Genomic DNA, 14,491 nt, shown 5'->3' on the forward strand with positions numbered 1-14,491 from the left:
TCTGAAAGTTCAAGGCCAGCCCAGTAAATTCCAGACCAACCATTTTAATTTCACAAAACTATTAATACAGTATTTAGTTGTCATGAACTGTCATTTTGTTAGAAACTAAACAAAATTGTAAATAGTTTAAATGGCTCTCTATGTACAGGACATACATATATATGCAAGCATGCTTTTCAAAGTTGAGATGTCTAACAACACACAGGTTTTCTTTTCACTCTATCAAAAAGTTGCTGTACAGCTGGGCATGGTGGCACACGCCTTTAATCCCAGTACTTAGAAGGTAGAGGCAGACAGATCCCTGAGCTTGGGGCCAGCTTGGTCTAAGAGTTCCAGCATAGCCAGGGCCACAGAGAAGACCTATCTCAAAAAAACAAAAGAAACCCTGTCTCAACAAACAAAATTTCTGTACTGGCCTAGTAAGAGATAAGAGATGACAGTTTAGTAAGTACACATGCATATCACCATCAATTTTGGAGTATCAACCAATTTTCAGAGCAATCAATTTTTGTTCTCCAAAATAAATCCATATCCAAGTGGCTAAACTTAAAAATAAGTATTCACTCATCATTGGTCAGCTCATTTTCAGCAGGCTTATATAATCTGACTCACACTTATGAGTTAAGTAAATGCTTATGTCCACTAAGAAATTTTGCATGTACATTTATAGCAGTAGGATTCAAAACAGCCAAAAGGTAGAAGCAATCCAAATGTCTATCTAAGAAACACACTAAAAAAATCAATATATTCATATGATAGATGATGACTGGGCCATAGAAAGGAAAGAAATAGTGACATATTCTACAGCACTGGTGAACTTTGAAAATATTATGGTAAGAGCTAAGCCTGGTGACACATGCCTTTAATTTCAGTACCCCAGAGGCAGAGGCAGGTGGATATCCAGGCCAGTCTGGTCTATAATAGCAAGTTCCAAGCCAGTCAGGACTATATAGAGACTCTGCCTCATTAATTAATTAATTAATTAATAAAATAAAAAAGAAAAAAGGAAACTATTACAGTAAGTGAAAGCTGCTGTCACAAAAGACCACACACGTATTATCAGGACTTCATTTATAGCAAAGCCTAGAGTAGGGGAGAGGCAACATACAGAGAGAAAAATAGGTGCTGGGAGCGGGGCGGGGGCAATGTGGTGAACAACAAATGTATAAAGGTTTCCTTTTGAGATGATGCAAATGTTCTGAAATTATACGAGAGGATGGCTGCTGCTCTAGTTTGCTTTCTGTTGCTAATGATAAATACCGTGACAAAAAGCGACTTTGAATGGTTTATTTCAGGTCACAGTCCATCACTGAGGAAAGTCAGGGTAGGAACAGAAGCAGAACCATAAAGGAACACTGCTTACTAGACAACTCTCTGCTCATGCTCAATTACCTCTCCAGTATTAGTTATCTGTTATTTATTTATTGAGTGCTTGGTTGGTTGGGTTTTTTATTTTGTTTGTTTTTCAAGACAGGGTTTCTCTGTGTAACAGCCCTAGCTGTCCTAGAACTCTCTTTGTAGACCATGCTGACCTCAAACACTTAAAGAGATTCCCCTGCCTCCACAGTACTGGGATTAAATGTGTGCATCACCACCAGGCACGTCAGCTAGCTCTCTTATACAGCCCAGAAGCACCTACCTAAAGATGGTGCCCTCTACAATGGGCTGGGCCCTCTCACACCAATCAATACAATCTGATTTGGGTAATTCCTCAACTGAGACTCCCTCTTCCCTCTTCCCAAGGAAGACTGCAGACAATAACAACTAGTCAGCACAGCTACGCATCTATATTACCAAAACCTCCCGAATTGCACTTTATTTACTCACATTTTTATTATTTATTTGGGAGGGTTGTATGGAACTGGTCATTTAATTGCAGGGCCTTCTGACTCAAGAGTTCTGCAAGAACTGTCACTTTACGTAACAATAAAAAGCACCTTAGGGAGGAGCAGATGTAGTTCAGCTGGTAAAGTGCTTGTCTAGCATGCATCAGTTTTAGGTTCAATTCCCAACATCACATAAACTGGGCATTATGTCAAATGCCTATAGATCCTAGCACTGAGAAGGTGGCGGCTGGGAAATCAGAAGTTCTAGGTCATCCTGAGTTTGAGGTCAGCCTGGGCAACAGGAGACCTTGTCTCAAAAAGTAGGCATACAGGCAAAAAAGCATACATCAAAAAGTTGTTTTTAAAAGAACAAAGTAAATTTTTTCAGTGTATTTTCTCTCCGAAGTCCTCAAGAATAGACCTATAGCTAGAATTCAACTTACCCTTTCAATAAATCAAAGCCAATCTAGTGTATATAGCAAGTTCCAGGATAGTCAGGACTGTATAAAGAGACCCCATATCCAAATTAATTAATTAATTAAATTATTCCGTCCTTGACAGAAACTGTCATTATTAACTGAGAACAGCTTTTAATACCATTCCTGGTCTAAGAAAGGCAGCTATAATGAAGTTTAAGATTTTTCACTGTGCATGCTAGGCAAGTGTTACACTAAGATCACAGATGGGATCTTTACCTGCTAATTTCAAAACATTTCACAGAGGTAGTACTCTCCTCATTCACTCACTGTTCACTGCTCATGTCCTGGGAGAAACCACATTTATTAAAGCCCAATCTAAGGGCTGGGAGAGCAATGCCTTTCATCCCAGTTCTGGGAGGCAGAGGCAGGGGGATCTGTATGAGTTCCAGGACAGCAAAAGAGTTACAAAGCAAAGACCCTGTCTCAAAACACACACACACACACACACACACACACACACACACACACACAATTAAATTAAAAGAAAAAACCACTAAGGCAGGTATTTAAACCAAGTTGGGGGTGTGGCTCACTGGCAGAGTGCCTGCCTAGCATTTGATAAACCCTAAAAAGATATTCTTAGAATCATACGAGCCCTTAAAAGGAAAACACACTTCCTAAGACTGCAGGAAATAATTTGACATGTATTATTCGGCATACAGTTTAATAAAAATAAGACTTGACTATGCATAGTTTTGGATTGACATATCAACTAAGCTGAAATGTAGCTAAAAAGATATACTATAAAGTCAAGTCACTGAAAATATTCAGGCTTCTTCTAGTCTAATATGGTGTTAACAAGCAAAGTAACTTTGAAATTTCTATTTAAAAAGTTTGGACTGAGCACAGTGGCACAGGCCTTTAATCCCACACTCCAAAGGCAAAGGCAGACGGATCTGTGAGTTCCAGACCAACCAGGGTTACACAGTGAGACTATAGACTAGAAATTAAGTCACAGATAGGCAGTGGTGGCGCAGGCCTTTAATCCCAGCACTCAGGAGGCAGGGGCAGCAGAGCCAGCCTGGTCTACAGAGTGAGTTCCAGGACAGGCTCTAAAGCTACACAGAGAAACCCTTTCTTGAAAAACCAAAAAAGAAATTAACTAACATATTAAAATTATATCCATGTTAGTGTTCTAAAATTCCTCCTCTAAATTAGAAATAAGCAGACTAAATCACCATCAACTTTTCACTTCCAATTTTCCCTGAGATTAAGTAAAAATACAAAATAAAATGCCCTTTTCAAAACTCTAAGTACCTCACAATAAAATTCAAAGCAGCCTAAAATAACTAAAATAAAATGTCATGGTATCACACACCTGTAATCCCATTTTCATTCAGAGGTTGAGGCAAAAGGATCATGAGTTTGTGTACAGCCTGGGCTACAATAAAGCCTGGGCTACAGAGAGTCAGGTTTGTTTTCTTCTGTTTGTTTGGTCTTATTTTAAGATAAGCCTGGGCAAAAAAGTGAAATTCTATCTCAAAAACAAACTAAATATGAGGCTCAAAAGATGGCTCAGCAGTTAAGAGTACTGGCTGTTCTTACAGAGGACCTGGGTTCGAATTCCAATAACCATATAGTGGTTACCTGACACATTCTGACCTCTATGGACACTGCATACACATGGTGAACAGACAATGCAAAACATATAAAAGTCTTTTTTAAAAATACTATAATTTTGGAATGCCAATAATCAAGCCTAATTGAACTAAGTTAATTGAACCTGTAGCTGGATATTCTGTTTGTTGCATGAAAATAACTTGCGTATGGCTAACTGGTTAACAGTCATACACTAAAACATTTCACTTTGTGTATGCATATGCTTGTATATATACAGTTTCTTTGGAATGCTAAAAAGAAATAAAGGACTATGTTTAGGGAGATCATAACCGCTGGAGAAAGGAGATTTTATATTTTAGTCTTTTGTACCTTTTGAGTATCAACAGACATAAAACAATTTGCAAGTCTGTTAGTACATAGTAAATATTTCTGTTACGGAATATTAGCTTAAGATGTGTTACAGTCATTTATGCTGTGGAATATCTGTTTAATGATGCAAAGATATGTTGAATTCTTTCATGTTGCATTTGTTTAACTTTATAATGCTGTGTCACTTTGCCTGCCTGAAACATTTGATTGGTCTAATAAAGAGCTGAACAGCCAAGAGCAGGAGAGGGAAATAGATCGGGCTGGTGGGCAGAGAAAATAAACAGAAGAAATCTCAATAAGAGAGAAAGAAGGGAGAAAAGAAGGAAAGGAGGATGCCAGAAGCCAGCCACCCAGTTACACATCCAGCCACAGGACAAGAAGTAAAGAAAGATATATAGAATAGAGAAAGGTAAAAAGGCCTGAGGCAAACATAGTTAAAAAGAATCAGGATAATTTAAGTTAAAAAGTTGGCTAGAAACAAGCCAAGCTAATACCAGACATCCATAAGTAAGACTAAATCTCCATATATTTATTTGGAAGCTGGGTGGTAGGCCCCCAGAGTTTTTTTTTTAAAAAAAAAACCTACATATTTCTACATCCCCATATGTATACAAATATTTAATTCTAGTATATCATCTGATGGGATCATATTCTAAGAAAGAATACCAAATTACAATATTTATAACTTTGAAGTAATGAAAAGACAAGCCTCTAGTTTGGGTTTCCACAGTCATATCAAATACTTTTCAAAGGATACATATTTTTTAAGTTTTAATCTGAATTTAAAAAGCCCAAAATATATTAATCACTCATCTAAGATACTAGATTTAAATTTGACAGACAAAAAGATAATAATGGTTTACACTCCAAAGTCCGACTGATAGATTAATACAGATTTTGCTAAAAGCATTTTAATCCTCCCATATTTATCCATATTAACTACTGATCGGATTGGATAACCAAGTGCTCCAATTAAACTGAAGTATGACGGTGCCAATGAAGCAGCAAATGAGATGAGACTTTCCAGGTTAAACAGTAAGATTAAAGGCAACAGCTTTGGGATCAAAACACCTATCATCACTTATTTGTTAATTGTTGCTATTGACTGAGATACCCTCTGCAGAAGTTTCCTAACTCAAAGCACCAGCTTACTGTAAAGTGACATACACTAAGGAATACATGGCATGTTATACTGATTATGTTTATTGTGTAAAATGACATTTGTAAAGTACTAAGCACAAGTCTGCCATGCTTATTTTCCCTGTAAGTAATTATTATCTGTGGAGTTATTTCCTTTAATGTTTTTACTGATGAATAATCTAGGTTTATACAAAAACAGCCATTTTAATTATTACAGTGCAGTGTTTTTACAGATAATCTCAGTATCATAAAGTAGTACTTAACGCTTCCTCTGAGCAATATGCAGTCTAAGAGACAATAAAATATTGAACAGTACCCTTTTAAAGTTATGTAACCTGTCAGAAAGCTAACATTTGTTTTTACATATTAAGAGTAATGGTGTGGATTATTTTTAACAGGAAAAATATTTTCATCTTGATCATCAATAGCATTACACTTTATGGCAACAGACTTATCAGCAACAAAACATCTGTTATGTAGGAAGTCTTGAGTGTGTTTTTTTTCTTTAAAGTACAGTATTAAGGAATTTTTAATTAAGCAGTTTCAGTTAGGAAAAATTATAAAGAAAAGGGGAGGAGGATGTGTTGCTTTCAAAAGAACCTGAAAGGTGTCTCAATGACTCAAGCTTTCCTCTAGCAGAACGCCACAATAAGAAGGTCTGTCTTCAGAGGTAGGGAGAAACCATTCATAGGCTGTTTGCTTAGAAACTTAAACTTCAGTTTTCCATTACCTCACTGACTCGTGTGTGTGTGTGTGTGTGTGTGTGTGTTTACCACACACAATATGTTTTGAACTTTAACAAGTTTTATTTTCTTATCACTCTGAACACTGGAGGGAATAAACATTAAATTCTCTACTTTAAAGAATTACTTCACAAACAGCCCTGAACTATGTAAAATTGCAAGATGTTTAACATAGAGAACTGAAACCCTTATAAACTGGCTGCTTAGTTAATCCCTCGGTTCTCCTAGGTCTTTTTGCTTCCTCTGGGAGCCTTTCATGCTCTAATTTAGAACTTTCAGCCCCAATTCCATACCGGGAAATAAATTCAATCTATTTTTAATCTATTTTACTATCTGTTCCTTAATAGTGGAAATGAAGGCAAAGGCTGAAACATAGATTTCAGATATTCAAAATATTATTGCTCGTCTAGTAAGTTTCCACTTAAGTCTAAAGTGTATGTAGTAAATTCATACGGAAATGGAAAAGACCCCAGAATGAGCAAAAGCATTTTTAAAAAAGAAAAAACTTGTATGATTCGCTTAATTCCTGCTTCCTGACTCATTATACAATGAAACAATATAGTAGCAGCTGGTATAAAGTAGACAATAGAATAAAACTGAGAATCCAAGAATAAACTCATACATTCATTCATGGTCAAGTGATACCAGAAAAAGGTGTCACTAAAGCACAAGTAGGGAAGAAGACTCTATTAAAAAAAAAAAAAGATGCTAGAATAAAATAAATATATACTTGCAAAGAAAGAAGCCTTTCTTTGAATATCCAGGATTAAGTTCAAATGGCTCACAGAAGAAACTAAAGGGCTGGAGAGATGGCTCAGTGGTTAAGAGCATTGCCTGCTCTTCCAAAGGTCCTGAGTTCAATTCCCGGCAACCACATGGTGGCTCACAGCCATCTGTAATGACGTCTGGTGCCCTCTTTTGGCCTCCAGGCATACGCGTAGACAGAATATTGTATACATAATAAATAAATAAATATTTAAAAAAAAAAGAAGAAACTAAAGAACTTAATCTATGATCTTATAAGAAAACAGGAGTAAATTAAATTACACACTCTTAGGAGTAGCATAGAAGTGGGGAAATGGACACAAAGATTTCATCAAAGTGAGAAACTGAACTACAAAAGATGCTGTTAATAAAAAGACAGTCTTTAGAATGAAAAAGCTATTTCCACACCATGTATCTGTGAGTCTACTTGTGCACTGTTGCAACAGCCTTAGGTGGCCAGGGAGCTCCTGGTTTTCTCCTCTGCTCAACGGCAGGAGGGCCTATAAGCAGACCTACTACTTGGGCAAGTACTTTGACAAGCTACCATGCTACCTAGAGAATTCTCCAAGAAAGTACCAAAAACTCATCTGAGGTCTGAAGAGGAGTGGAGGAGCCTAGGTGTCCAGAGTCTAGAACGGGTTCATTATGTGACTCATGAACCACATATTCTTCTCTTTAGACAACTTATTCCAAAAAACAAACAAAAATGAAGTACCGGGGGAACACCTAATCTTTTTCAAATTTAATGTATATGAGCACATAAGGCAGGGTTTAGTGAATACTTGAAAAATGTACTTATTTATATACACCTGTACATGAGCTGTATTCTTCACAGCAAGAGTTCGGTTAAAGGCAACTGCAAGTAGGCTATTTTAAGTTGTTAAACATAAATTTTTTTGTCTTTTTTTCTTGATGTCTGTTTTACTTTACCTGTTGCTTTTATTAAATAAAGCATCCTTAAGAAAGAAAGATAGAGAGGGAAAGAGGAAGGAAGGAGAAAGGGAGAAATGGGCCAGAAATGGTAGTGCATGCCTTTAATCTCAGTGCCTGGGAAGCAGAGGCAGGCAATCTGAATTAAGACCAACCTGCTCTATATTGTGAGCTCTAGGACACCCAGAGCTATGTAAACAGGCCCCATCTCAAAAAAAAAAAAGAAATGTGCACCCAGGACTGATAGAAATGGTGCACACCTATATTTCCAGTTGTTTGGTAGGCAGAGACAGGAGGATCAGAAAACCAGGAAACTGTCTTTAAAAAGTGAGCACAAGAGGGAGTGGGGGTAATCCAGAATATAAAAAAGAATTCAATAACAGCAAAAAGTCAATAAAGATAATTCAATTTTAAAACTGGCAATAGGTCTACAGTTACCCAAAGGAAAATACTTAAAATGGGCAACAGGAACAAGAAAAGAGTTCAACATCATTAGCCACAGAAAAATGCAAATCAAAACCACAAAATGCTACTTCATGTCCACCACCATAACACTATACCACAAGAGATAACAAGTGGTGGTGAGCATATCCAGAGATGCTATAGAGCATTTGCACAATCACCTCTGAGGAACAGGCTAGCAGTTGACCTAACTAGCAATACAGTTCGTATCTGCTTCTTGGCCCTTTGGCTAATCAAATGCAAATATAGTTGACCGTGTGACCCTATAAATTCCATTCCCAAAAGAAAACACATGCTCTGACTATCGTATACAAAAGTGTCCATAGCAGTATTAGTCAAAGGATAGTTAGGATGGGCACCAATAAATGGGTAAGTAAAACGTGAACTGGAATATTATTTGACCATAAAAAGGAATTAAGTATTAACATTGCTATTTCGTGAATTACCTAGGAAAATATTAAGGTAAGTAAAATAGGCCTGTCATAAGAGTTCCATTTATATGCTGGGTCCGGAAAAGCCAGATCTGTAGAAGCTGGGAGTGACTGCTGACCCGCACAGGATTCTTCCTGAGGTTATGAAATTGTTCTAAAACTGACTGTGGTGATGTCTGCACAAAACAATGAGGAACTGTTCACAGTATGCACTGTACATGCATGCACTGTATACATAGAAAGGGAACCTCGGTAAAAAACCGCTCTTTAAAAAAAGAAATAACACCACGGCGGGCGTCCAGATGTTTGTGGGAAACGAGTAACCTTCGAAACAAGTCACTATGAAGTGATTGTATTATGGAGCAAGCCCGTGCTTGAGACAGAATTAAGGCTCTAAGGCTGGCGTGACTGGAAGCTGACTCCTTTCGACAATTCTACACCTTACCAAAATGAAACCGCGGGATTTGCGAGTGCCGGGCCATAAAACCCAAGTTCGGCCAAGCTACCTGAGGAAAGGCGTTACTTTTCCGGTACGTGGGGGGGGGGGGGCACCCTCAAGCGTCCTTGCCATTACCGGCACACTGCGACTGCACGCAAGCACACCGCGGGGCAGGCGAGAGGGGTGTGGGGAGAATGAGGAAGGTCCGAGCAAGGCGACTAGCACGGGCTTTGTAAGCAGGCCTGGAGGCAAAGTCCTGGCCGCAGCCCCACGAGCCCAGCCGCGCGCCCGGGAGGAAGTGCCCAGCCCGCCCGGCCGCGCACCGACTCCGCGCGGGATCCAGGGCCTGCGCCGCGAGAAGTAGACCCCCGCAGGACGCCCGGCTCCCCGCACCCGACGCCGCGCACGCCCCGTCGGCGCTTTGTCCCCCCCGGCCCGGCGCCGCGGGCCCTTGGAGTCCCCGCCGCGGCTGCCGGGCCGCTCTGCCAGTCCCGGCGCCCCGCACAGCTGCCAGCTCGGAGGGGAATCGTTGGCCGGAGAGCCTCGGCCCCCGCGGGAAGCTCGGCCGGGCTGCCCCGGGCCCCGCGGACTCTCGCTCGGACGCCTCGAGAGCCGCCGCCCGCCTCGCATGCAGGCCGCGGGAAGAAGCCGAAGCCCGCGGCGTTCCCGACAGCCTCCGCTCACCCAGAAATTCTCCACGAAATGCGCCATGACCATCGTGCCGCCGCCGCCGCCGCCGCCGCGCCGGGTTCCGCGTCCGCACCCGCCCGCCGCTGTGTAAACACGGACCGGCCTCCACCGCGCCCCCGCCTCTCGCCGCCGCCGCCGCCTTCTTCCCAGAGACCGCCCGCGCCTCTCCAAGGCGCATGCGCCCCCTAGCGGCCGCCGCGAGCCGGGCTCCTGGGCGCCGCGCCCCGAGTGCGCGTGCGCGCGGCCTGGCGGGGTCCGAGCGTTTGTAGGGAATCGGGTAGAGCTAAGTCGCCTAGGCTGGCGGGAGCGGGGCGACCGGCGGGCCCGGGGGGCGGAGCGAATAAGGCCCCGCCCACTCTCTTCTCCTCGTGAGTCCAGCGTACGGCCGGGCCTTCGAGGATCTCCAACAGACCCAGGGCTTGGCAGGCTGGGAGTAAGGAAACTTGGCCGCTGGCCACCCAGAGGAGACTGGGAAACCTTTGGTCAACAGGGAGCCTTTCCTTGGCTGGGAAGTAAGATCCAAAACAAAACTGTCCAAGGCCGGAAAGGGAGGAAACGCCCAGTGTCGCCTGCAAGACTCAGGCCCTGCTGCGGGTCACAAGGGAGCCAGCCAGCCCCGACCTCCTGCAGAGAGCAGGCGTGACCCGAAAGGCGACCCTTCCAGGCCTGTTTCAAAACCCACGGTAATCTTACCAACTTGTATTCAGGGAAAGGACACAAGTTTTAACATGCCTTGGCCTAATGGAGAAACTAAATCCCTTTCCATGTCTTACTTTCCAAAAGCTTTAAAAAGCATAGAGATCTCAAGTTCATTAAGCCAGGTCAAAAATCTACAAGTTTGAAGCCAAGCTCCACAAATAATTTAGTGTAGTTTTAGCTACAATATGCACACCACACCTCCCTAAAATCGTATTTTCAGCCGAGCGGTGGTGGTGCACACCTTTTATCCCAGTACTTGGAAGGCAGAGGCAGGCAGGTCTCTGAGTTTGAGGCCAGCCAGGTCTACAAAGTGAGTTCCAGCACAGCCCGGACTACTACACAGAGAAACCCTGTCTGAAAAAACAAACAAGCAGAAAAGATCTTGTTTTCAAATATGAACAAGATAACACTTTCTTCATGGGAAATTATTTTCCTCCTGGAAAGTAAAAACCTTGCATTGTCTTTCATATGGACAAAATGTAAAAGGTGTAGATAACGGTTATACGTTTATAATCCTTCATAAATATTCACGTAAGGGTAAGACATGATCTGCTCAGTCTTTTGTAGGAGTGCAACAAAAGGCTAGGGTACAGATGAAACCAGATTGGCCATGAGTTGATATCTGGGATTGGATGGTGGGAAAATGCTGGTTTGTGTAAGAGTGTTTTGTCTGCCTGTTATATGTGTACTCCATGTGTGTGCCTGGTGCCCAATAAGGCCAGGAGAGGGTGTGGAATCTGCTGGAACTGAAGATACAGTTGTGAGCCACCGTGTGGGTGTTGGAATTGAATCTGAGCCCTCTGCAAGAGCAGTCATGCTCCTAGCCACTGAGCCATCTCTGCAAAAAAAAAAGTTATATGTTAACTCTTCTGTTTCTTTAAAATAAATATTTGTTTCAGTTCTGTAAACCATCAGTCTAGTTAGATGATCTTTTGATGCTGAAGATGTAAGAAAATCCTGCTGAAAGGAGTAAGAAAGTGCACCCCGCAAAAGAGGTTGACATCCAATTCCTAATATTACTAATTACTACCCCGTTAGATGCTAGAAGGGCTCCTGAATTCTAGGTGCTAAATGACCATAAATATCTGTGTGTGTGTGTTCCTCTTTCTGTATCTCTGCCTGTCACCCACACCCACACGTCCTTTCAAAAGGAAACCTACACAGTGACTGTTAATGGGGATCTAATGTTTAACACTGAACCCTAACCGTAAATCTCCCCTCCAATCACCAACACTACTCAGGTCCCAACAGAACTGTCTCCTCCCCTCTCTCCTCCAAAGGTAAACTGCAAATGCCCCAAAGGTAGGGATGGCTGCCACACCAGCGGCAGGCAGCCTTGGAGTGCAGGCAGATTTGAAAGCTTTCAAATCTGAAATGCTTTCAGAGCTGAGGTTAACTTGTCAAATCCTTCCTCTCAGCTTGAATGCAGTGGGTTCTTGCATAACAAAAAGTGTTGTTTCCCGGTAGTGCCAAGCGCAGATTTGCCTTCTCTTAAGGTTCTAATTTGTGGTTACAACACAGACTGTTCAGTGGAGTGTTCCCGATAGCTGTAGCTGCTCCACCGGCCACCATTTTCTTCTTACGGATGTCTGTCATGAAGGCAAATGCTCCTCGGTGTGTTTTAAGTTCATAGGGGTCATTCTTTTATAATTACCTGGTATTTAAGTTGTAGAACTTTATAAACAGTGAGTAAGGTGGCAGAATTTCAGTGCAGATGGCATAATATAAGAAGAATGTGGGTGGCATCAGTCACCTTCTGTGATGTTCCCAGGGATGCACAGATATTCTAGCAGAGCAAAGTTAAGGCCCTGAGCGGGTAGTATGCCTTAAAGTATTAATCTACACACTTAGCTTTTTCTATTCCAAATAGATTTTGAAATTATTTAAAGCCGACATGTCTAACAACATGCAACTCTTCCTGCCACCTAACCCCAGTCACCTGACAGTTACTCAGTTAATGTTTGGTGACTAAATGGATCATTAAGCCTGTCATAAACACGTCAAGGTGGCTGAGTCCTTGGCTATGCAGTAACTCCATTCTTTTACACTTGCTCTTTAATTGATGCTAATCCTATAGCTTATAAAAAATATGAAGTTCTGCTTGGTTGAACTTTTCACCTTAGCTTAAATATCTCCAAACAAATTCTTACAGGCTTGATCATCCTCCTTATTAATTACCAGTTTTAGTAAAACGAAGTTAAAGTTGAAAATGTATTCAAGCTAAGCTTTATCGGGAGGTCTCCTCTGGGGAAGGGGCTTGAGCTATGAGCCTCCATTTTGAGGTGTCCTCAGCGGCTTTACCTTCCACTTAAGATTTTTCATTGCACCTGCCATGCTGGTTTCTGGGGAGAGGCTGTTGTTCTCCATTAAATTCTTACCCAAGCGTAGACATAACCCAAAGCATTCCTGGGCTGCTAAATCATAACTTAATGAGTGGTAGCAAATGAGAGACGGGAAGATTTACATAAAATAAGTCTAGATACTTGGGTTTATAAAAGATGGCTGATGTCCAAGTTCAGAGGCCTGACCCATTAGACAATCGGACAGGTCCACTTTTGCATTCCTTGGTATGAATATGACCTTCCCATCTGACTTACAGCTCCAAGCACATTAGTCAACATTCGGTTGCAAAGTCTATTTCCTTATAATCATGCTGAAAACTAGTTTCATTTCAGAGGAGCGGTCATGAAGCAAAGCAGCACTTCCCCATTTGTTCTCCATGTAATTTTCCTCAATGAGAGTGACACAGGAGAGGTTCATGTGGACCTGTCCTCTGCTGTTCCCCCCACATGGCAGCATCCTGTGGCAGGTACAGGAATCCTTCTCAATATCATACTCAATAATAACAAGAAGGAAAAGAGCTAAGCCCGCTTGCAAGGGAGAAGAAGACAGATCTCCTCCGAGATTTGGAATTCTCTCTCTCTGTCTCTCTTTTTTCCTACTCAAGAACAAGCATATTGAAAGCAAAAGCTTTATGCAAAACAGAAAAAGCAAAGATTTAGCAGATGGTAGCCAGGCAGGCTGCACCGTGAGGGCGGAGAGGTAGAGACAAACTGAACCGATGGCAGAAGAAAATTCAGTGCAGCCCTCTGCATAGCCGCCCGCCTCTGTTCTGAAAATACAGCCAGGCACACTTCTCTCTCTGGCCCCGGGGGACTGGCAGCCATTAAATGCAGCACCATCCCTCCCTCTAGAATGAGATTATTCTCCCCAAGAGATCCCTCACCTTGCTGTCTGTGGAAGAAGCGTAAAACACTTGACCGGCTCAGGGTTTTACATGGCTAGTGGCCACAGAGAACCCAACAGAACTTTCAGAACTAAGGGGGATATTACAGAGTCACAAAGGCTTAGATAAAAACCTAAAGACATTCACAAGTGTCATTTTGTTAGGTGGACAGGCAGAAGATGGCACGGTAAGCAAATTAAAATTACAAATACACAAAAATATTCACAAAAGGGACAAAAATAAGAATAAGACAAATGAAAAAACATTTAGACTAGTAATTGCTAAATACTTAATTTTAGTTTGATATAATGACAATATCCAAAGTAAAGAACTATTCTTGTTCTCATTGTTTAGTGTAACTTGGCCTAATGTTCTTTAGTGTCTTTCACTGGCTCTTTCTTTTCCTTCATTTATGTAGGCAGTAGCCACTTACCCAGCTTTTGTCCAATAAGAGAAAGGCACCGTCCGATGTGGTGGAGACTGTGGAAGGGCTCCACTAAGTATGTGGAGCAGTGCTTGGCACACGGCTGCTAACAGTGCATGTATGTACGGTGAATGAATGAACGCATCCTTGTTTCAGCTGTCACAGAACTCAGTCTTTCTGCCTCTTACTGTCTTTCATAATGGAGTGACAAGAAACTGTCCTGGATTCACTAAGGTTGTCCTCCGTTAGCACAGGACTGGAGAGCCATGAAGAGTGGAAACCAGAGTGACTTCCAGGGCTAGCTCCCT

At 41.8% G+C, this 14,491-nt stretch overlaps 1 protein-coding gene across 4 annotated transcripts in view; it reads right to left on the reverse strand.

Moving 5' to 3' along the window:
• Fcho2 (FCH and mu domain containing endocytic adaptor 2) overlaps window positions 1-14,491 on the reverse strand; it is a 117,251-nt gene that overhangs the window by 95,401 nt on the left and 7,359 nt on the right. For 2 of the 4 annotated variants that reach the window (XM_087896817.1, XM_087896818.1), the window contains exon 1: window positions 9,829-9,985. The exons of 1 other annotated variant lie outside the window; for it this stretch is intronic. In XM_087896817.1, coding sequence (XP_087752943.1) covers window positions 9,829-9,861 — 33 coding nt within the window. In that variant the 5' untranslated portion in view covers window positions 9,862-9,985. Of the gene's footprint in view, window positions 1-9,828; window positions 9,987-14,491 lie in introns of those variants that run through there. One more of the 4 variants, XM_087896820.1, reaches the window with a different exon arrangement.

This window comes from Myodes glareolus, chromosome 15, assembly GCF_982192425.1.
Source record: "Myodes glareolus chromosome 15, mMyoGla1.1, whole genome shotgun sequence".
Classification (NCBI taxonomy): Eukaryota; Metazoa; Chordata; class Mammalia; order Rodentia; family Cricetidae; genus Myodes; species Myodes glareolus.